A 23,306-nucleotide genomic window follows, 5' to 3' on the forward strand; every position below is an offset into this window, starting at 1 on the left:
TTGTATATATCCATGTCCAAATGTTATGCAACTTTTTTTTTCGTGTGTGTGTGTGTGTGGGGGGGGGGGGGGGGTAAATCATTTCAACCTGTTCGAAAATAATAATAATTTAACTATGTGTTAGATGTTCTATCAATGTAAGTCGCAATGCGACTAATTTTTTGCCAAATTATTAGAGAAAAGGTAGAATTGAACCAATTATGTTGTGAATTTCTTATTAGTGGGAAATAACCATTGTAGACACTGACAAGCGAGACCTACATGTAATGTAAGTAAAAATATGGAGGCTGCCTTTTTGGCGAATTTGTGTTTGCATGTTCCCTCGGTAGCTTCCATATCCATATAAAGTGCGCTTATGACTCTGCTAGAGTTGCTACAAGAAACACAACAATGAGTGTAGTCAATGTACAATTGTCACCCGTGTGCTAATTTATGCTCTTATGGTGTCCATTTGTTATTATTTGTTTGCGAAAAGACTAAATATCATATATTATGTAGCACAGTCCCTTATAAAAGTGTTCTTACAAAAATTAAATAATACATCCAAACCCTCAAGGATGCCGAAGTCTTTTTCCTCCTGCATCCACCGGCGGCGCACAGTCAGCAAAGCTCGTTGCCAACTCTGGGCCTCCATCTCAGCGAAGCAAACTTGTTTAAACCCAGGAGCTTGTAAAATCAGTGGTCGGGAAGTCGTCGATGTAGACTAGAAGACGCTGTCAACCACGGTCTACTTGGAGGATGGGTTGTAGAACGCCCTAGTTCCCTCGAGTCGGAGTCGGAGAACCCAAGCCTCACACGCTCCTCGACAAGACATACAACCACATGGTGTGCTCCACAGGACAACGCGGCCGAGACAAACCTCCAGAAGAGAACACCAAAGGTGTCTGTTTATTTTGTGGGGGCTCTGATGGTGTCCATGACTGTTGAGGCCATTAATGATCCAACTTCAGTTTTATAGCAATCTCGTGTGAACGCCTCCCTGGTCTTATGATGGATGCACGGGTCTTGAAGCAATGTATTAGATATTCTATCATTGTAAGTCGCAATGCGACTAATTTTCCGCTCAAATTATTAGAGATAAGGTAGAATTGAATCAAATATGTTGTGAATTTTTTATTATTAGCAAAAGAGCCCGTGCGTTGCAACGGGAAAAAATACCACACCTCCCTAAACCAATAATCATGACTCCCGAATAGGTTCACGTCCTTTATTTCAACCTGGCATCCCATATGTATTGCCATTTATCCTCCTTTCCAGCATCGCTCATGATGGCCTCAGTGCGTACACGTCCACTATGTGCTTGAATTTGTTCAATCCAAAGGGCATGTCTCTCATCATAATATGAGAAATATGTTTTTTCTTGCGAGATTTGCCGATGCGTGCATGCGTGGTTATCATTGGTTTCTTTCGTGTTTAATCTGGTTTGTTGAGGTGTTCGTTTGCAATTAGGATCAGCGCCCAAACGAAGGAAAAATGGATCATGCGCTATTGATTAAGGTTGCACCCTGCATATCATTTCAAAAATGGTTAACAGGTAAAATAACACCATGTTTAGATTCTACACATTTTTCTAATCAAATTTCTATATAGCATATTAAAATTGGAGTCAATGTTTAAAATAATGGATATTTTTTAAAAGGATTTATTTTAGAAGATGGATTGTGGGTTGATTAACCAGAATATCATGGTGTTTCTCTTTAATTCCGTCACTGTGTATTGCGGGTTAATTTTTCGAAAGGTCAGGGGATATTCCATAGAAATGAAAAAAAGGCCAATCAAAAGAAAACTTGATGATTGTCCAGCTATCATCAAAAGTTTTATAATGGTGTAGTGCCATACCAGAACCATCTGTGTATGCATAGTCAGATAAGTTTTTACTTCTCCAACTTAGAAATACTCATACATACTCATACCTAAGGAAATTGTATACCAAGTAAACTTGCTACACTCAGAGTACTATGTAAATTATTGACTTTTACCAACAGGTATGCAGCAAAGAGCTCAATGCAAGAGGTCGCATGGGGCCCGATCAGGAAACATATAAACAGAAAAGGAACAATTAATGACTCAGGTATGGATCAACTGATTAGAGAAGTTGCACATGGATACTAAGTTTACCGTGGTAAACTGCCAAATACTGATTCTGTTATTTCAGGATCTCCGGCGATGTGCATTCAGTGGGAGGAGACGTTCCCGTCGACGATGAGGTGCCTACGGTGACTTCGTAAATTTCAAGATGATATGCCGCCTCAGTCTTTCAGAGGTGCTCATAGGGGTAGGGTGTGCGTGTGTACATTCATAGGGGTGAGTGTATGCGCGTGTATATGAGTGCTTGCATCTGTACTGTGTTCAAAAAAAGAAAAGCATTGTATTTCTAGTTTATTTTTTCTAAAGTAACCTTTTTATTGACCGGCTACTGATCAAGTTCTAGTTGGCAGCAAGCTACCTAGTGGGCAAAATAATCTATAGTAAATAGGTATCCGTAGACATAAGAAGTTCTGGAAATAATAAATTGTATGAATAGATCAAAATACACATGTCAAACGTAGCTCTCTGCATGTTCCATGAGAGTAAGAATATTGCATTTGTTTCTTTTGAGAGTAAGAATATTGCATTTGTTTCTTTTAGTAAATAGCAAGAAGTTCCGCCTATATGTAACCCACATCTATATCCTAGTGAAGCTGCTTCTACCTAATCACTAAAAAGAAAATACAATAAGAAAAGGAGAAGCAAAAAAAGAAAAGAAAAGAAAGATTGAACGTGGTTGCACGCGACGGCGACCTGGACCCCGTTCTCATCCTGGAGATTGCCCTACAGCTGCATGGTGTGTGCATGAAATCCTTGCGCGGTACGTGCCATGTTGTGCAACCCCTTCACGACGACAACGGCCGGGACTGGACGGTAGGTTTTCCTGGCGGTTGTCTGGGGCTCCGGGCCAGTCACCTCCATATACCAAGACGGACCTCTTCTTGGCCCGTGATCTGAATCCCATTGAGAGCGAGCAATACGCGCCGGCCACCGTCCTTTAACACGGTGTTTCGCCGCCTTAGCACGCCAATCTGAGTCCGTCGAGAGCGATGACCAACACGTGCCGGCTGCCGTCGCTCAATATGGCGCTTCAGCGCCTCGGCAGGGCGGGCCCGTCCAGTTTGAGTGCCTGTCCTTGGAGAACCGCCGCCTGCGCCGGTCGTCGGCGAAGGAGGAAATTGAACTTGGGCTGGTGGGGCGCCGTAGCAATTGAAGGGATCTGCGTAGTCACGCGCCCAGGCCTCCATGTTGCTCCGGCGAAGTTGATGGTGTTTTGGCGATCTAGGTGGAACTTGCAGTCGATCGAAGGTTTCGTTTAATGGACGTGTTGTAGCGATGTCCGCTCAGCAGTCCATGGCGCTCCAGCAAAGTAGACGGACACCAGATTGGAACTCGCGGTCGATCGAGGGGTCCTTGGATGTGAGGGATGCGTCCAGCACGGGCCGAGCTGGCATGATGCGAGAGATTGGATTAAAAAAAAGAGATCAGCAAAGCGGGTCCGGACCCGGCAGCGTACCTCTTCGGTGGGCCTGAAGTAATAGGCACTTGAAGCGCGCTAACAGGCGGCCCAGTACACGACGTGGTTCCCCGAATTAGTACCACCTCGCGTATATGTTTTAAATTCAAATTGAAAGCGTAAAATCACGGGAAGAAGCGTATTGTGATGGTGAACTCACGGAGTCAATCTGTGCTTTGCAACGGGAGAAACAAATCCTTTTACACGTCCCTAGTGACCCATCTGCATTACCACTTCTTCCCTTCGCCATCATTGTTGATGGTGGTCTTGTTGTGCTAATATTCATAACGAACATAATCAATCCCAAGGTGATGAGCTTGATCATCATACTCGAGCATGTTGTTTTGAGAGCTCCTTCTCGTGCCGACTTGTAATTTTGCGGACTTGTAATGATGGTGAGTTATTTTCTCAATTACACTTGGTGCATGCACCATCACCACACCCATGCTCCCTAGCACAATGCATGTGCTTTTGCAACGGAGAAAACACCGGTTCATATACAATTGGTGTGGTCAAGGAACTGTCCCGCTACATAGTTAACATCAAATTTAGGGATAATGGGGTCTAACATTAAATGTAAGTTTATGAATAAGTTCAGGTTCAGACATTTCATGAAGCATCTGAAGAAATCTAGCAAGTGTGAATTAATTGTCTTAAAATAATTTTGTACGTGACTAAACATATGTTTACAAAATCAAAACAAATATAGAACATCGTTTGAATCAATTTTCATTCAGAGTACAAATTTTAGAATAAATATTAGGTAAATTTTTTTAACTTTATAGTTGATCTCCAGTCAGTTGCATGACACATTTTGTATATGAATATGAATAAACATGGTTATGATATCAAAACAAAATATGGAACATTGTTTGGATCAAAAGCAAAATAGCAAATCAAAAAATAGAGAATATTTTTAATTCACGTAAAATATTAGGTAAATCTTTTTAATTTTGTAGTTGATCAAGACTTCCATCTTCCTTCAGACTTCACACCACCTACCCCAAATTCATCACCTTACATCCTTCATGGATAATTTCCTTCCTTGCTCTTTTATTACGTGGCCTTGCGCCTCTTTAAATCCAAATCCATCACCTTCATGCTCATGGATTAATTTCCTTCCTTGCTCTTTTATTATGTGGCCTCGCCTCTTTAAATCTCGTTGAATTAGCAATGGCAGGGCGCCCCCCAACACTCCTCCCCATGCATTAATCCTTCCTGACTCATTTTGTGGCCTCCCTTCCTTAAATCTCGTTTAAAATGCCTTCCGTTCCTGATCACTAATTCCTTCCTGGAAGGTAATTATGTGTTCCCATATAGGGATATAACTGAGCCACGCCTCGTACTGCTCCTGAGCTAGCTTGTTACCTAGGCCACTCGCGGACATATTTAAACAGATGTGATTCAATATACGTGGGCGAGGTGGGATTATTTACTTTTTTTTCAGCTATCTCGCGTATGTATAAATATATATACTTTCCCTCTGTAATCAGACACACTAGTTATTTGGCCCCGTGGCTAGAGATTGCAACCGCGAAGCGGTTGGTCGTGTGTTCAACTCCTATACGTGCCAATTTGTTATTAATTTTTTTCTTTTTCCAGATACGCAGGTAAAATAGTACCACCTCGGATATAGAAAATAATATAGGTGAAAAAACTGAAAGCGTAAATTCACAATACGCTTCTTTCCGTGATTTTACGCTTTCAGTTTGAATTTAAAACATATTCGAGGTGGTACTAAATTTCTGTCTCGGTAATTCAACCATAGTTGTTTTCTTTATTTTGCTTCTAATGATTGGCCCGTCGATTGTGTACACAAATACGTAATTGGGCTGGGCTTTCCTTCCCTCAAAAAAAGAAAGAAAGCGCAATGTGTGGCCGCATTACACCCGGTCTCTTTCCTCTTCTTGCATCGATCTCTTTCTTCCTCGACAGCAGCTCTGCAGCAGACCTGGACTCCTTCACCTTCTTTGATCTCACCCGATCTCCTTCTTCAAGGGCACAATTCCTTCTCTTCAACGCGTACCAGATCGAGGAAAAGAAACTATTCGATTCGTTATTAGATCGAGAGGGAGAGGTCACGGGGACCAAGCACAAAGTCGTCAATGCCGTTGCTCCTCACCTCATTGATCCCCTTCGTTACGCCGCCGCTGGTCCTCATGTTGCCGCTTGATCGGCATCGAGGTTGTTGGCCAAATCGACAGGAAAATCAGATCGGGATAGAGAGGCCACGAACTCACGGGTACCAAGCATGAAGTCAGGAAAAATCAGATCAGGATCGAGAGGAAAGTGGTGAAGGGAGAAAGACTCGCAGGCATCGATGACTCCTCCACCGGAATCGCCGCCTGCTTCTCCAACGACACGCTTCATATGCGTACACGCTCATGTCATTGTCCTGCCGACGACCCCTATGCTGAAGGAGACAAGGAGAACGACTTCCAGTCGGGATCGAGACAACTCCTCCTCGAAATCAGCTGCAAGTTCTCCTCTCTTCCATGGACGGGGACATGGTGCCCTGAGGCTTGGTTGGGTTCGATGGAGCAAGAAGAATTTGATGGGAGGAAATCATTGACATGCTGTAGTGGGTCTTGGAGTCGTTCGGCAAAGGAGCCAGCCTTGAGGCTATTGGACGGGATTCGACGGGCAGGGGATGGAGCGCGTCATGGCTGTTGGGCTCTGTTGCGGGCATCACGAGTGCATCCCGAGTCCATCCATCAGTCAAGGTGTCCACCCACTACAGTTCGAGATGCCGCTGCCAAGCCTGCCGATGAGAATATACCAGTCGCAACTTACATATTGTTACCATCGGTTGGTGATTCTTTTGCTACTTCGGGGGCCACCAGCAGCACCGGCTGCGAACTTTGCATTGCCGGTATGTGTCTGTGGGATTGTTTCGCAGATCATGTCAATGAGACTAGCAAATTGAAGAAACATGGTCTGAAGATATTAGCGTACACTGTAATGTAGATTCTCCCAGTGAACATATCAGAATATCAGGTTCCCAGATCTTAAATAAACTGTAGCAGTTAATTGTTGATAATGTACTATAACCCTCATTTGCATCTGCCTAGCCTTTCATCGAGTAGCATTTTGGTAAGCATATCTTGGGCCCAGGTAAACAAAGAAGAGTTGAGCTTTCACTCTCTGGTTGGCTGAAGATATCTAGAGTTTAACGCTGCCGTGGTGTAAGGAAAGCCATGACCTCAATTCTGAACCAAAGAATCCAAGGATAAGCAGAAATATGCTATGCTTGCAACTCAGTTTGTATCTTCTCCAATGAATATTGCCCTGGTACTGACATGTTGTTACTACATATCTTGGTGTGGATTTCACCAGCAGTTCAACTTTTCAATCCAGTATATATTCTGGTTGGTTTTTCTCCTCCTGATTAATTACCTGGCGATTAAAATTAAAAGAAAGGGACAATACTTTAAGACCTACATAAGGATTCTCAAGGTATATGTTTTACATGATCGTATCGAATCACAAGAATACTTATGCCCCTGTTGTCGTCATCGCCAAACTAGGCGCTCCATGTGCTGATGCTGCTCACTTCGGTTATGGATTACCTGAAGCTTCTGAATAATTTTTAGTTATTTCTCTCTTATATATTTTCAATTTCAGCACTAATTCATTGCCTAAAGCTTGCAGAGTATTATCTAAGTACTTGCTATTCATTATTGCCTGAAGCTTCTGAACAATTTAGTTATTTCTCTGGTAACGGAAAATTATTATATATTTTCTTGTGCTTTCTTTACTGCAGAGACCACTAAGTATTCACCCGAGCCAATATATGGTGTTACAGATGTACACAGGTTCACTGGACCCTTGATAGTCACGGTTGACAGAGATCAAACCTTTTGTGGATAACTAGGGAGGAGAAAAATGATGTACTGTAGTTTAATTGCCACAGGTTCGCACATATACAAGTTCACTTACACTTTCGATACTACTCAAATATCCTCTAGATTTCAATGCAAATTCATGGATGATTTGCTTTCATTTATTTCTGTCAGGTTGAATGTGAGGAGCTTGCTTTATTGATAATTTGATGTTTGTGTGTTTACATTGCAATGGAGGCCATGATAGGCATGTCATATATTCAGGTATGTGTATTGAAAACTATTTTTGTAGTAGGTTTATATGGATGATTACGAGCAATGTTATACAAAATCAAATGTTCTCATGTATCATTTTGGTTGTTATGCATGTATATTGCAGAGTAAGGCAGCCCCTATTTTTAACAGTTCATACCCGAGAGCTGATGTGTTAGTTACTGCTGTAGTATTTTAATTCTTTAGATTTAAAGGATGATATCTAGCGGAGGAAGGACAAGACCTTGCAGCTAGAGGATATTGTCAGGCCATGACCCATATACCGTGGCATTAGTTGTCGATAGTGAAGTTTGGTATGCAGCTGGAGATGACATGATTTTTTTTCTTTATTATTCTATTGAAATCGCCTAGCTGCATTTTACATGTTAACCATGTATTTTTTTTCCGGCTGAATCTGTTAATCGACAGATCATCGATCAAATTTTTGTGGAAAGAAAATGTGAACCGGTATTCCATCTAGATAGGATTGTAGAATGTTGTTCAGTTGAGATTGTTGTTGTAGCAAGGCTGGTTAACCTTCATTGATTTAGTTTCAAAATCTTCAGATCATTTAAATTTGGCATATGTGGTTGATGATGGTAACTATATATAGCTGCACTGCATATACAGATGAAGATCATAATGCCAAGGTAATGTACATGTGTCATATGATGACATAGTGGGTTGGGGCAAAGAGAAGTGACAACATATAAGTATTTGTTTTCTCCCGTTGCAATGCACGGGCACATTTGCTAGTTATTATTAGGGAAAGATTATTGGGAAAGAACCATTGTAGTCAATGACAAGCGGGGCTAACATGTAAGTACAAATATGGAGCCCGCCTTCTTTTGCGAATCTAATTGTTTATGGATGTGGGCAACATTCCGAATCCATTGGTGATGGCAATTTAGACTTAACAATGTTATTCCCGTGGCAAATTTGCCATGATTTATATGGGGGAAGAATTTGTTAATTTTGCTATGTCTCTAATTTTTTCATGGCGGATTTACCATGTTTAGTTTCAGGGAATAAACATGTTTTTGCAATTTTTGTCAAGTCTCAAAATTTGTCATGGCAAATCCATTTTTTTACGAATTGGAACTTAACAGTTTTGTTCTAATGGAAAATCATACTATTTTTTAACCATGGCAAAAAATGTAATATGCTGCCATGACAACTTCAAATATGCTCCAATGTCAAGTCAACTTCTGTTGCCATGTCAAATTAATTTTTGTTTTCGCTGCCATGGGAAAAAAAAAGATATCTGGCCATGAGAGCCCATAAAACTTGGGACGACAAATTCAGATGTTTTTTTTGTTTAAACAAACATGGCATATATGTAGAAAAGATTTAATGGCAACATGGAAATTTTCTTGTCTTAGCTATTTTTTATTTTTGTTTTTCTACCATGGCAATTTTTATTGGCCTTACGAAAGAGAATTCATTTAACATACCATGGTAATTTTTGTATATACTATCTATTTTCTAGACGCGGTAAATTTTTGCATTCTCATAAATTTTGTTTGCAACGCAGAATTTGCCATGTGAAAACTACAATTTTTTAATATAAACTTGCCATGTTTTCTACAGAAGAAAAACTATCTAATATTCATGATATTTTTAAAGCATTTTTGTTGTTGTTTTTGTGTTCACATACGATTTTCTTGATCCAAATATGTGGCATTTTATGCTCTATAATATGGAAAATTTGTAGCGTATAAGATGCTCGAAATATGCGTCTTTTTGATCTACATCACGGTAAAAAAAATACATTTTTTTATGCACAAGGGAGTGCTGATTGGTCCAGGTCCCAGGAGGCCTAGGAAAGGGCATGTATATTCGTAAGCGTGAGAGCTATATCTCGATTTAAGCAAGATGGAAGCTATTCTCGCCTAAAGGGAATAGCTCTCGTGGGTGAGACTGGACTGGCCCGTTTCTTCACTTTCTTGAACTTTTTTCAATGTTATTTTTATCCTTGTTTACTTTCTGATCACTTTTTCACGCTTCTTACCGGTTTCTTTGGGATTTTTGTTCGTTTTTCCTTGGTTTTCATTAGTCTTTTTTTCTTTTATTTTCTTTCTATTCTTTCTCGATTTTCTTTTTTTCTTACTTTTTATTTGTTTTCTTTTCTTTTTTCGTTTTTCTCGGTTTTCAGCACACATTCAACATTTTCCTTATAGTACATCGGAAACATTTTTTGTATACATGATTATCATTTTACGAAATCTTATATTCTTTTTGCGTGTAATTTTTCCGTACACACTGTACATTTTTTATATATATCTAATACATTTTTCTTATAAAGGTTTCAAAAATTTCGAATACATGTTTAACATTTTGTGAATACATGGACAATTTTTTATACATATTTAAAATAAATAAATGCTTGATTTACTTTTTCCAAATACAAGATACATATTTTTTAGTACGAGGTAACATTTTTCGTATACGCATTTAACAATTTTTTAAAGTACAAGACTAAAAAAAATTAACACATGATCAACTTCTTTTCTATACACATTTAACATTTTTTTAAATGTTTTATCAAGATTTTTAAAATGCAAGAATAATATTTTTTGAGTAGATGGTCAACATTTTTCTTTTCACATTTAAAATTTTCAAATACTTAATTAACATTTTTCAAATACTTGCTTAATTTTTTTGCAAATGCTTGATTAACATTTTTAATTACATTATCAAATTTTGTCACACACATTGTCTATTTTTTGTATACATAGACAACACTTTTTATATCATTTTTTAGGTAGTATGTATCGTATTTTGGTTGTACTCATTTTTACGTCAAATATATATGTATTTCACAAATATAATAAAAACCATGGACCAACTTGTAATTTTTTCACGTAACTCACTTTGGAATATCTTATGTATAATATAAGAACATATTTACAATGATAAAGTAGTATATACATATTTACATGTGGGGTAACTAACCCGGGTGGTAGGATGGATATATATATATATATATATATATATATATATATATATATATATATATATATATATATATACACACACACACATCCAAGCACATCCGATGGCATGCGTGTATGGGTAACCGTTCACTTCCCCACCCATCACTTCCCGAACTGCTACAGTAGATGGTAACTGTTCGAGCAGAATAGCTAACTGCACTATGTTGAGCAAGCTAACTGCCGAAGCTGCAAATACTTTTTTTCTTTCATTCATTTTTCGACTGATCAGGCTAACTGCCGGGACTGAAATAGCTAACTGCCGGGGATTGCGGACACTATTTTTTCTTTTACATTTTTTCTTGGGTCGAACTGCCGGTAGTTAGTTCGACCCAAGAAAAAATGTAAAAGAAAAAAAATAGTAAGAGTGCTTCCTCCTGTTATATACATTCCATTGAGTACTAAATAAATTATTCTCCAGCTAATTCAATAGAATTTAATTAGGAGGGCAAGTAATTATGGGTGATAACTACTTAGTTTATTTTTGTACTCTTAGAGTCCTGTAGTATTTTGTAATTGGGCTGAGATTTGTTGTTTGAATCTAGATTTTTATTCTTAGAGTTTCTCCCCATGAACACCATATGTCGTCCGCCCATACTCCACACTTCGCCGGAACTCCGTCTGTCGGTTCTCCACTTGAGGTATGTATGAAGCTAACCTTGGAATTTCCGGATAGTCGTCTACACGCCCATGTTTTGTTTGCACCAGGTCAGGTCATACTCCTTTAGTATGGGTGTTTTTTACTTTTTTGCTGGGAGGCTTAGCGATGTAATATGACAATGTTCTTTCAGCACTACTACAGCATGCTCCTCCCTTTACTTACTTGTATCTGTAGGGTGCCCAGTAGTTTGTTCTACTACTGAAAGTATTTTCTTCAGTTGCGGAAATGTAAGCTTGGGTACCAATTTTACACCAAATTTGTGTCGAACTATCGATAGTGAATGTCTAAACTTGAATGCTAGACCTACTTATGGTTAATAGATCTTGTTGTTCTCGAGACTCAACTATGGATGTCGAAATGTAGATACTGGATGTCTAAACTTGAGTGCTAGACCTACTTATGGTTAATAAATCCTGTTGTTCTCAAGACATAACTATAGATGAACAATTTTGCAAACTTTGTCTGTTGGCATAGACTCAAGCAAGCACCTCTTTGAGTTGTACTTGCCAGATTTAGGAGTTAGTTAATCCTCTTTGTTCCTATTGATGCACATGAATTTGGATTTATGATTATTGGTTCATGTTTGATCTATGATATACACGTGAATAGGTCGAGAAGGTGGAGCTACAATTAAGCACCTGTTGTACTGGGTCGGTATATGACACATTATCTATTACCTGAGTCAACACACACTGCAGAGCATAGGGCTTGAACATGGGTAGCAGGCTGGGTGCACGCCCACGCATACACCTATAGCAAACTCGACGACCCATTTCTCAACTAATCATAATTTATAATGACATGACCTCTTCGAAGCATGCTATTTGCATAGTATCTTGAACGATGTTATGAAAGATAAAATCATAACTGTAAGAACTGAAGTTTGTTCAGTCCCTTTGTGCAACCAGTCATGCCATGGCTTTTCATAATTAGGTAACTAAATAGATTAATCATTAGGTAAAGATATACTGATATTTATTTGCAATGATTTCATCTTTCTTTTCACCCCCCTGTTCTTCTTGCTGGTGGTTTTGATTTTAATCAAGCAGTCCAAAAGTCTATTGGTAAACAATGTTGCCTTTGTATAGTGGGTCTAATTAACAATTTGGGCTCTAGAAAAATGATAAAAATCATCGTGTTCCAATTCAATTAGAGGCTTATCTGATACCTATCATATTCTTCGTTCGTTATTCAGCTTGTTGTTGTGTGTATGTAGCAAAATCCCAGATGCTATAGCTGAAGCAGCTTTTGTTCGATCTTGCTCCTGTCCATTTTCTTCATTTTTATTATGACAACAACATTGTAGTTTAATTATGGCTGATGTGTACGCCAGAAATAGGCGGATCCGGAAATGGTTAATTAGATCAGAATGTAAAATTTTGTCATACGGTCACTATGCTTGTGCTGAAGTTCAATACATAGGGAATCAACTGAGCTATTATTTGTCCTTCATTAGTTTATTTTTCTTCTTTCCATTGGATGAAGTGTAGATTCTTTTCCAGGTCTTTTGATGGTCTGCTAGAGTGTGTTTTGACAATGCTTTAGGCCATGTTTGGCTGCTCAGTTTTTTAAACCACGGTTTTTAATTCTTTGACGCGTTTGCCATCATGTAATACAGTAGTTTCATAAACCGAAGTTCCAGTATCGTGGTATTTTTGGAGTATTTGAAAAAGATCTCAACATCTCTTTTTTCTAAACCAAAACTAGAAAGCTTTGGTATTAGTAACTGAAGTATTCACAACGCAGGCATTGGAATACTGATGTATTAAATTACTATAGTTTCAAAAAAAATGTTGTATCTGTTTGGTTATGGCAAGTATCAATGTGAATTTTTTATTCTTGCAGTTGCTACACTGGTATTTTAAGTTATTTTTTTGCAGAAATAATATTCAATTTAGAGACACAGACATAGCAGAGGCGACCATGTTGTATCCAAGGTGGCATCCCCACATCATTCAAATTCCTTTTCTCTGTGATGCATAGATGAACTTAATTTGGAAGGTGTAGAGTGGTTGGCAGAGGATATTACTATTGTGGCATGGGTTCACTTCATATATACAAGTGCAGCGTTACCTTCAGAAATTCCATGGAAGTATTTGGTGGTGTTTTCTCGCTCCTGATTGTAGACAATCCTTACGAAGGATGGTGCATGGACCAGGCAGCCGTCACGTTCAACTCAACAAGATTATTTTTTGAAGTTTTAATCATTGCCTTGCGCAGGTGCGGTTCAATGATAACTCGTTTAAGGATTGACCACGTTTGAATGCACATTCTCCCGTTGCAACGCACAGACCCTTTTGTTAGTTACCCTCACATATGTCCCCCTCCTATATTTTGGTCACGCTCCGCCACTGCACATGCGGATGTGCTTGGATGTATATAAAGTACCTGCTCCAGTTCAATAGGTTTTACCGAGAGTAGCCCTTGGTAAAGGTATGTCCAGCAGTCTTTTTTCCTCGTTTTTGGTTTTATTCCTGCAGCAAAACATACACAAACAACAGTATACAGTGCATCCCACATCGAACATCTCACATATAAGTAGCATTGCACATAAAAAGCAATATTTCTCAATCACATCCTACATACAAGCAATAGTGCATAAATGGTCTAATAGTGTTGTTCATACACTCGACTACCACAAGTTCACAAGTCTCGAGCACACAAGATGCAATAGTTCTCAAGCACACACATGGAAGGACTAGGAGTGGGAACATGAACATGAAGTTCACACGGTTTTGGTGCTCGGAGTGGGAACATGAACACCAGAAGGACTAGGAGGCGGACAAGGAGGAGCCATCATTACGTTTGCTTCCCCAACTACATCAACATCAGAAGGAGTAGGAGGTAGACGAGGTGGAACCGTCGGAACATTGTTGGACCCTTGTGATGGATTGAGCTGTAAGAATTTTGAGACAATAAGATGAATGCATATGGCAATGTCGAAAATGGTCACTCGGCAAAGTTCGAATGGAACTCACAATGTTCCACTCTTGCGTCGCTGGCATGTCTTGCTTGCCCTGTATAGAATAAAGATTGGCCACCATATGTTGTAAAGACTTCACTAGATCATTTTGTGCCTTCAGTTGAGCCCGGTTTTCATCTCGTTCCTTCTCGGTATCATTCAGCCGGGTCTACAATATGGCAATGTAAATGTCATCAGTGTTGAAATGCAAACATGCAGGACCATTAAGGATCAATGAAGAAGCACTAACCTGAATTTCCTTAATAATGGTCACGGTATGTGGTACGTGACGCTCTATGGTAGGAGCAGAGCTACTACTCATAGCATGGAGCGTGGTGACTCTCGGAAGGGAGGAGGTTATGACGGAATCGAGGTGAATTGCCATCCGGCCATTCAGTCTACCGCCTGCCGCGGCATGGCCACAATAGGGTCAAACGGCGCCGTAAGAGGATCAACATCTTCCCCGTACTTCTCATTTAACTTTTTGGTGTAGTTCTTCCCATCTGACTTGGCTTTAGAGCTGATCCAGTCCCTCTTCGGGCGAAGATCCGTGCACCCGGCGTATAGGAAAATTCCAGTAGTGTGAGATGTATTTTGATAGTGGGAGCACGGGAGCACCTAAACACCTTGGAGCACCTGATATCTCTTGATTATGCATTTTACAATATTATAACAGTGTATGCCATTTTGTTAAAGCTGTGAATGATTTTTGTTTAGATGGTGCTGATTGGCTCAATTGTTGCGTTGTGCAGTACTTAATTTTTTCAGAGGAAAAAGGAACCTCCCTCCGTGCAACTGTATGTCCTTTTTTGGGTACATCTTTGGGTATCTTGAGTTGAACTAAAATTTCTTGTAACTTAGCTAACACTCATGGCTTCACAGTTATCCGCGCCGGGCTCCAGGTTCCTGGTCCTGGGAGCGCTGCTCCAGAACATCACGCATGTCCATCATGCTGAAGCAGGTCAGCGGTTGCATGAAAATTGTCATCGGCCCGCCAGCATACTTGGCAATCTCGTTTTACTCATATAGTCAATGGGAAATGCCATGATGGAATGACAAAGTTATTTGTTACAGAATTTAATTATATGAGCTCGAACTTGCTATTTTTTAAATAATACATTTTTTAATAAATTTGAGAAATAATACACCATTTTTATTTTCTTTAAAATTAATACACTGTCGGCCACGTGGAAGCCGACTGGCTGCAGTCGGCCGTGGCTAAGCCGACAGGCCTCAGTCGGCCACTGCAAGGCCGACAAGTGGCCACTCGGCCACGTGGAAGCCGACGATAGGCCATGCCGCGTCACCCCTTATCCACTCGCCCTGGTGGGCGTCCGGTCGGCCGGGCCCAGGCCGATAGGGCCAGTCAGCTTTGGCCAGGCCGAAAGGAGGCGGCTAAGCCACCAGCCGCATGCGCCCCCCTTCTTCCTCCTACATTCTTCTTCTATTCTTCTGTTCTTCTCTCCCTACCCGAAAAAACTCTAATTTTTACACGAATGTTAGCCGATTTCTTGCCCATTTTCCACCGTAGTTGCATTGTAGAGGGTTGGGGGAGGCAAGGGAGACCTCGATCTCGTGATGGGATAGCTTGGTGGTGGTGGTGAGCATTTTGGTAGAGGTGGTGGAGGTGGAGGTGGTGATGGAGTTGGAGGTGGTGGTGGTGGTGGAGGTGGTGGATGCTCCGGTGATTGAAGGCCACCGTTCGTCGTTGCTTCGCACGCTTCAAGGGTAAAATTCAACTGACATTTTCTCTTTCATAGTTGTTCCGTAAGTATTCCGTAATATGTTTAGATGTGAAATATTACGGTGTGCAATTATTCAGTGGGTTCCGTAATATTCCGTAATATATTTAGATGTCTGATATTTAGGTTTGTGAATATTTTTAGTTGGTCCGGTAATTTTTCGTAATATATTTAGATGTCAAATATTTAGGTGTGTGCATATTTTTAGTTGGTCCGGTAATATTCCGCAATATATTTAGATGTCAGATATTTAGGTCTGTTAATATTTTTACTTGATCCAATAATATTTCGTAATATATTTAGATGTCCAATATTTAGGTCTTTGAATATTTTTAGTTGGTCCGGTAATATTCCGTAATATATTCAGATGTCAAATATTTAGGTGTGTGAATATTTTTAGTTTGTCATGCTGCACGCCCCGCGCGTCTGGTTGCGGCCACAGATATCTCTACACGCCTCGCCATTGACGCATCTTTGCTCACGTGCTTAGTGGACCGATGGAGGCTCGAGACCCACATGTTTCACTTCCGTTGAGGAGAGATGGCAACTATTCTGGAGGACGTGTCACTTTTGTTGGGACTACCCTTGGCGGGTCATGCCATAGGACCGTTGGAGGCACCGGCTGCTTGGGAGCAGGAAATTGCACAACGTTTCCGAGATGTTTACCCTGATGCTCCGGCCTTAGTCTCGGAGCCTTACGGACCTAAGTTTGACTGGTTGCTTCATTTCTAGGTTAGTTCACCAGCCTCATATTTTTATTTGTCATGCATCTGGTTCTACATATACCTTCTCTATTTACTAACTGTCTCTATTTACTTACTGACTACAGATCTAGAAGTTCCCGGGGTATCCACAAGTCCCCTTGACTGCGACACAGATCACTCGGAGCCTGGAGGCATACCTACTGTGGCTTCTTGATAACCCACAAGTATAGGGGATCGCAACAGTTTTCGAGGGTAGAGTATTCAACCCTAATTTATTGATTCGACACATGAGCCAAAGAATATTTGTGAGTATTAGCAGTTGAGTTGTCAATTCAACCACACCTGGAAACTTAATATCTGCATCAGAGTGATCAGTGGCACGGTAATATGATGGTCTGATAGCAGTAGCAAACAATAGCATCAGTAGTAACAATGACAACAGTGATTTTGTAGTAGTTGTAACGGCAGCAACAGTAGTAACTTAGCAGAGATCAATATAGGAAAAACTCGTAGGCATTGGATCGGTGACATATGGTGGATGACATTTATCATGTAACAGTTATAACCTAGGGCGACACAAAACTAGCTCCAGTTCATCGATGTAATGTAGGCATGTATTCCGTATATAGTCATACATGCTTGCGATAAGAACTTGCATGACATCTTTTGTCCTACCCTCCCGTGGCAGCGGGTCCATACGAAAACTAAGGGATATTAAGGCCTCCTTTTAATAGAGAACCGGAACAAAGCATTAACACATAGTGAATACATGAACTCCTCAAACTACGGTAATCACCGGAAAGAATCCCGATTATTGTCACTTTGGGGTATGCGGATCATAACACGTAATAGGTGACTATAACTTGCAAGATCGCATCAAGAACATAGATATAATCATGAAAACATAAACGGTTCAGATCTGAAATCATGGCACTCGGGCCCTAGTGACAAGCATTAAGCATAGCAAAGTCATAGCAACACCAATCTCAGAACATAGTGGATACTAGGGATCAAACCCTAACAAAACTAACTTGATTACGTGATAGATATCATCCAACCCATCACCGTCCAGCAAGCCTACGAAGGAATTTACTCATGCCCGGTGGTGAGCATCATGAGATTGGTGATGAAGGAGGGTTGATGATGACGACGGCTACGAATCCCCCTCTCCGGAGCCCCGAACGGACTCCAGATCAGGCCTCCCAATGAAGAACAGGAGGTGGCGGCGGCTCTGTCTCGTGAAACGTGATGAAACTTTCTCTCTTATTTTTTCTCCGGAAATAGGAATTTATAGTCCAGGAATTAGGGTCGGCGGAGCCACGAGGGCCCCACAAGCCACCTCTCCGGTGGTTCTTCGCTCCAGTATTTTTATATATTATATAAAAATTCTCCCGAAAGTTTCGTCCAATTCTGAGAATTTTTATTTCTGCACAAAAACAACATCATCGCAATTCTGCTGAAAACAGCGTCAGTCCGGGCTAGTTCCATTCAAATCATGCAAATTAGGGGCCAAAACAATGGCAAAAGTGTTTGGAAAAGTAGATACGTTGGAGTATCACTTCTCGGGAAGGTGATGTTCACAGAGAATGGAGGGAAAGGGTTGGCGGGAAAGAATGACGACAAAGGGTTGGCGGGAAGGATAATGCCGGAACATATGGAGGGAAAGGTTGCGGGAAATTGCGGCTAACTAGGGAGAGGGTGGCGGGATAAAATTACGGTCGAAAATATGGTTCCATGCAGCCGTCGGTTGAAAATTTTGGTCTCATGCAGCTGTCGAGTTTGCCTAAGCAGATTTGAACTAATCGGTTTCGGCGAAGCTGATTACTACTAATTGGTTTCGGCTAAACCGATTAGTACTAACCAGCTTCAGCTGACTGATGCTAATGCCGCTGGTCGACCGGCCTATCGGCTTAGGCTAGGTCGATTGGGTCCTAATTAGCCTAGGCGTGGCCGACTGGATCGAATGGGCTTAGCGACGCTTGATGCTGTATTGTTTTTCATAAATTTTCAAAATGTCGTATTATTTCTCAGAAATGAATTATTTATTGCTCTCTAAATTGTTTGTATCTGCCCAAATTCCCTGCACATAGGATTTTCTGTTATACTCCCTCCGTTCGGAATTAGATGACTTGGAGAGAGAGCTAAGCTAGTACAAATTTGTATACAAATGAAGTCAAGTAATTCCAAACGGAGGGAGTAATAAACTGATAATGGCACACCTAAAGTCCATTCTTCTGGGTAGAAAGGACCTTAATTCACAGTTTAAAGGAAAGCATGTCACCAAGAATTCAAACCTAGCATTTGAAATCACCAAAAGAACTATTTTATTTTAGCATTTGTTTCCCTCTGAGTTGCTTAAGCTGTTACTTACCTTTGTGCAAGATACCTATTTCATCTTCAGACAGTGCAGTGCATGTGGCATAGTGATAAATTGGACTTAACGGTGCCTAAAAAAAATATGGTCCATCATTTCAAAACAAAATGCCAGAGCACATGGTAGAACCAGACTGACCAAGATATATATTTGTTTAAGGTAAAATGAAGCCTAGACTTATGTCCCTATCATAAATGTAATTATGTATAAATAAGTGTCACCCAGACCCAGTTGAAGCAACAATCAATAGTAAATTTAGCCCCATATTCCATAATTGCATGGTAAAATGGATAGGCAGAACAAAAATTAGAAACACCGTAAATAGCTACGGAGGTAATTTGGTGTAAATATGTAAATAAGCAACCAAGCACCATAGAGAATTTGCAAAAATTGAAGCACGATGCCAAAAGGAGCAATTCTTGAGGAACATTCTTAGATAGTAAGCGATGGATAAAACTTTCCCATCAATATTCAGCCATACATTTAGACAAACTCCTGCAATGTAAACTGAATCCTGGAAACAGCATTTCTATTTAACTAACAATAGTCTTCTGCAAGAGAAATGATAGTGCTAAATAACTTGGGCACTTAATAGTCACTGAAGCCAAGCAAGTAGGATCCTTCCCAAATCCCAGACCAGAGAAAACACATTACCAACAGTCTAAGGCAGTACGTTATAGATGCTTAAACAGAAAACTAATGGGCAGCACATTTGTCTTCGCGGCATTTTGAGACATCAAAAGGATCCTCAATAGAAAAATCAAATCCTCTTAGGTAGCACCACGCTGTACCTTCTTGCTCAAATGGACTCTTGAAGACCATCATCTTGCAGCATCCATTAGCCCATTTTGCAGAAGCCATGAAGATCCTCAGCTTGGCACCCAAATTATCTGACGGCAAATGCCCATGGGTCATCACAATCACCATCTCCTCCAGAACTTGCGCATGCTCGGCAATGTACTTGAGGAAGACAAGCTCGCTTTTCCTCCCCCGGAACTCACGGAGAACCAACTTCTTGATGTGCCTCTGGATGCATTCAATAGGACCAGCATCCTTCCAGAACTTGAGGTTGATGGCTTTGCTTGTGCCACCAGTTTTAGGTCCCCAGAACTTGAAGTCATCATTCTCGGACTGCAAATTAATAAATCAAATAGAGGACATAGATGGCACGTCATGAGTAGCAGTCTCATTTGGTGCAGGCAGACACAAACATGAGTAGTCACTCAGGTCAAATTATACCTGGACATAGAGCGTCTCGATGTTAGGAAAGCATCTGAGGAAACTAGGCAGCATCCTGGCTTCAAAGTGGGTTCCAAGTTTCACTTGAACTCCCAGCATCTGAACGCTTGGGACAGTGGTGTTTGGACTTGCCTTGGTGTTAACCTGCAAATTAATTATGATGCATTTTGTGGTAATACTGCTATATATACTACAAATTAAAGGATGGAACTTAGAAATTACTATTAAAACATGGTGATTCGGAATGAAAGAAGATTCATAGTTATTAAGAAATTAAAGCACGGACCATGATGGCTGTGTTGCCAATCTCAAGTTGGTGCATTCCAGGCACCAAGAATCCCAGGAAGCGCAGCTTGGGTGCATGGCCGATCTTGACTTTGGAGGACATGTTGGTGAGATCACGGTCGCCCCAACCCCAAGCTTCCCACAGAAAGAGCCTCTCCAGGCGTGTAGCGCGCACCACATTGATTTCTGGCACGATAGCCATGCACACCTGAACGCTTCGTAGACTGCGGCTGTGGATGCGGAGGCACACTGGCCACCGGCCTCTGGCGATCATGAGCTTCTCCAGGACGGGGCATCTGTCCAGCACGAAGGCGAGGTCCTCGTCCTTGATGACGAGGTTGCAGAGGCCAAGCTCCCGGAGGTAGGGGAACGCAGCAGTAGGCGGGAGGTCGGATGTGCTTGTGTCCGGGAAGCACCAGGTGCCGATGTAGAGCTTGGTGAGGGCGGTGCACTTGAAGAGCTCGGCGGGTATGGGCAGCTCGTCGTCGAACTTGGATGCGAGGTTCACAAAGACGAGTTCTTTGACGCCCTTGGCGGCGAGGAGTTTGAGCCAGAGCTCCAACTTGTCCGGGTGATACAACATGTTGTTGCCGGCGAGGTAGACGAAGGCGAAGGGGCCCGGGTGCACGGCGAGGACGTGGGACACGTTGTCTGCGAGGGTGCCCATGGCGTCCAGGATGCGAAACAGGCCGGCGTACCAGGACTCGAGGCCCATCTCGCGGAACTGGGTGGACCCGCGGCCGCGCCCCACGACGCTGCGGTCGGAGAGGAGGTGCGCGTCGACGAGGACGAGCGGCACCGAGTGCCAGACGCGGCGCCAGCGCTTGGCCAGCGCGGTGGTGCGCGCGGCGTCCTTGGCGGGGAGGCGGGAGACGATGTTGCGGAGGATCCCGACGGGGAGGCGGCTGATGCGGTCGACGCCGTCCCGCGCGGCCGCGGCGGCGGCGCTGGCGAGGGGCGCGGCCGTGGAGACGGTCGGCCTGGGGATGGCCTTGAAGACGTCCACCGTCAGCATTCGCATGTTCTCGTCCATCTTCTTGAACTCGGGGCCAGAGAAAATCATCCCGGCTACGTCCTCCATGGTGAGGCCAAAGGACGGACGCCGGAGGCGGAGGCGGAATTGAGGGCGCGGCGGTGGAGCTGGTGGGAATGGGGAAAGTGGAGTGGAGGCGAGGCGGCTGCTTTGGTCTTTGTGAATGATTGAGCTAGGGTTTTGGTTCCTTCCTTGTCGGCTGGCTTGTGTAGCTGGGCCAAATGTCCCAAGCTGTATTGTTGTTCCAGGGCCCATCACACGCTCCTACTTGGTGCATTTAATTTGAAATTGAAGGCAAGCTCAATGCCTCTTTAGTTTGTCAAATGAGGGAAGCACGTACTCCATCTGTTACCGAGTTTAATGAAAATGAAGCTGTGGGTTCGAGATCATTTTTTTATATCATGGATGTTTTAGCTTAAACCTGAGATTGGGACTTTCCAATACTTTTATCATGGATGCAAATGACATGCACATGTAGATGATGTTTCTCGAAACATTTTGATATCTTATTTGTATTTTTCTGAGTTAGTATGAATTTTTATGAAATTTTCAAAGTGATAATCAAACGGTCAAAGGGCAAAAGCATAAGATGAGCAAAGCAGTTTGGGCATGAACGCGTGTTTTTGGAAATTAGGGGTAAACCAGTCGAGTGTGACCAAACTAGGGGCATAAAACCAGTAAAATATTTATCGGGATTGTTGGCCGCTTGGGATGAATATTAATAAAAGACTAAAGAAAGAGTTGGAAATTTTACGTGCTGTTCCTGGGAGAGTTGCCCCCTCGGCAAGAGAAATTAAAATCAAAGATGAGCTGCTGGAGCGTATACAAGCGTGAGGAGCTCATGTGGAAGCAGAGAGCTCGGTAGAATGGCTGCGGGCTGGTGACAAAAATACTCGTTATTTCCAGATGAGGGCCAACATGCGAAGAGTTAAGAATAAAATTAAAGTGTTACTTGGGGCAGATGGTACTGCTGAAATTTGAGATGGGCTCTAGGCCCATATAGCAATTTCTGAAAATTCTCTAAAGGCCCATGTGAGTTATATGGCATTAGGTGTAGTGGGAAGTTTAGTCCCACCCCGAAAGTGGAAGAGGAGTTGGACCTCCTTATAAGGGTTTCTCTTCTACTCCCTCCGTTCCAAAATACTTGACTTTCATTTGTCCAAAAAGGATGTACCTATATACTAAAACATGTCGGCCCTCGCGCACTCATCCGCCGCCCGCCGTGCCGTGCCGCGGGTTACGGGATTGAGCCGAGCCGAGCTCACACATACGCGCTTATTTTTGCCAGTCACTAACGGAGAGTTCTCTAACAGCTGGGCCACGATCTGAGACGTCGGATCGTGGGCTGTCACGGACTCGGACGTGGGTCAAGCCACGCGGCTGCGTCTATATAAGTGTGCGGTGTCTCCTAACCCTAGCCGCCACGAACAGATCACATCTGCTCCACGCGCACGCCCACCGTCGTTCCCTGCTGCTGCTGCCGCCGGTGACTCCACCCCGTCCACCGCGTACACGGTCGACGGGAGAGCAGGTCTCCGAAACCACGCCCTTCTGGTTCCTGTACGGGGTGAGGGGCGAATAGGTTTTTGGGCAGCGATTACGCGACTGCTCGCTTCCGATCGTCTACTTCCTCTACGTCCGCGCCGCCTTCATCATCACCATGTCCACCGACGCC

The 23,306-nt window shown here is 42.1% G+C and overlaps 1 protein-coding gene across 1 annotated transcript; it reads right to left on the reverse strand.

Moving 5' to 3' along the window:
• Positions 1–19,464: 19,464 nt before the first annotated feature.
• On the reverse strand, positions 19,465–21,800 carry LOC109773006 (F-box/FBD/LRR-repeat protein At1g16930). The gene is made up of 3 exons (XM_020331713.4): positions 20,600–21,800; positions 20,314–20,457; positions 19,465–20,205 (listed from the first exon to the last, which is right to left on the reverse strand). The coding sequence occupies exons 1-3, from the start codon at positions 21,677–21,679 to the stop codon at positions 19,771–19,773; spliced, it is 1,659 nt and encodes a 552-aa protein (XP_020187302.3). The 5' UTR covers positions 21,680–21,800; the 3' UTR covers positions 19,465–19,770.
• Positions 21,801–23,306: the final 1,506 nt, after the last annotated feature.

Source organism: Aegilops tauschii, chromosome 4 (genome assembly GCF_002575655.3).
Source record: "Aegilops tauschii subsp. strangulata cultivar AL8/78 chromosome 4, Aet v6.0, whole genome shotgun sequence".
Lineage (NCBI taxonomy): Eukaryota > Viridiplantae > Streptophyta > Magnoliopsida > Poales > Poaceae > Aegilops > Aegilops tauschii.

What these genes read in the sequence shown, in the direction of transcription:
- LOC109773006 (XM_020331713.4), bottom strand. Translation starts at nt 21,679, where the DNA reads ATGGAGGACGTAGCCGGGATGATTTTCTCTGGCCCCGAGTTCAAGAAG. An exon ending in TTGGCAACACAGCCATCATG is followed by an intron (nt 20,458 to 20,599) that starts GTCCGTGCTTTA and finishes ATTAATTTGCAG; the next exon opens with GTTAACACCAAGGCAAGTCC. An exon ending in TCGAGACGCTCTATGTCCAG is followed by an intron (nt 20,206 to 20,313) that starts GTATAATTTGAC and finishes ATTAATTTGCAG; the next exon opens with TCCGAGAATGATGACTTCAA.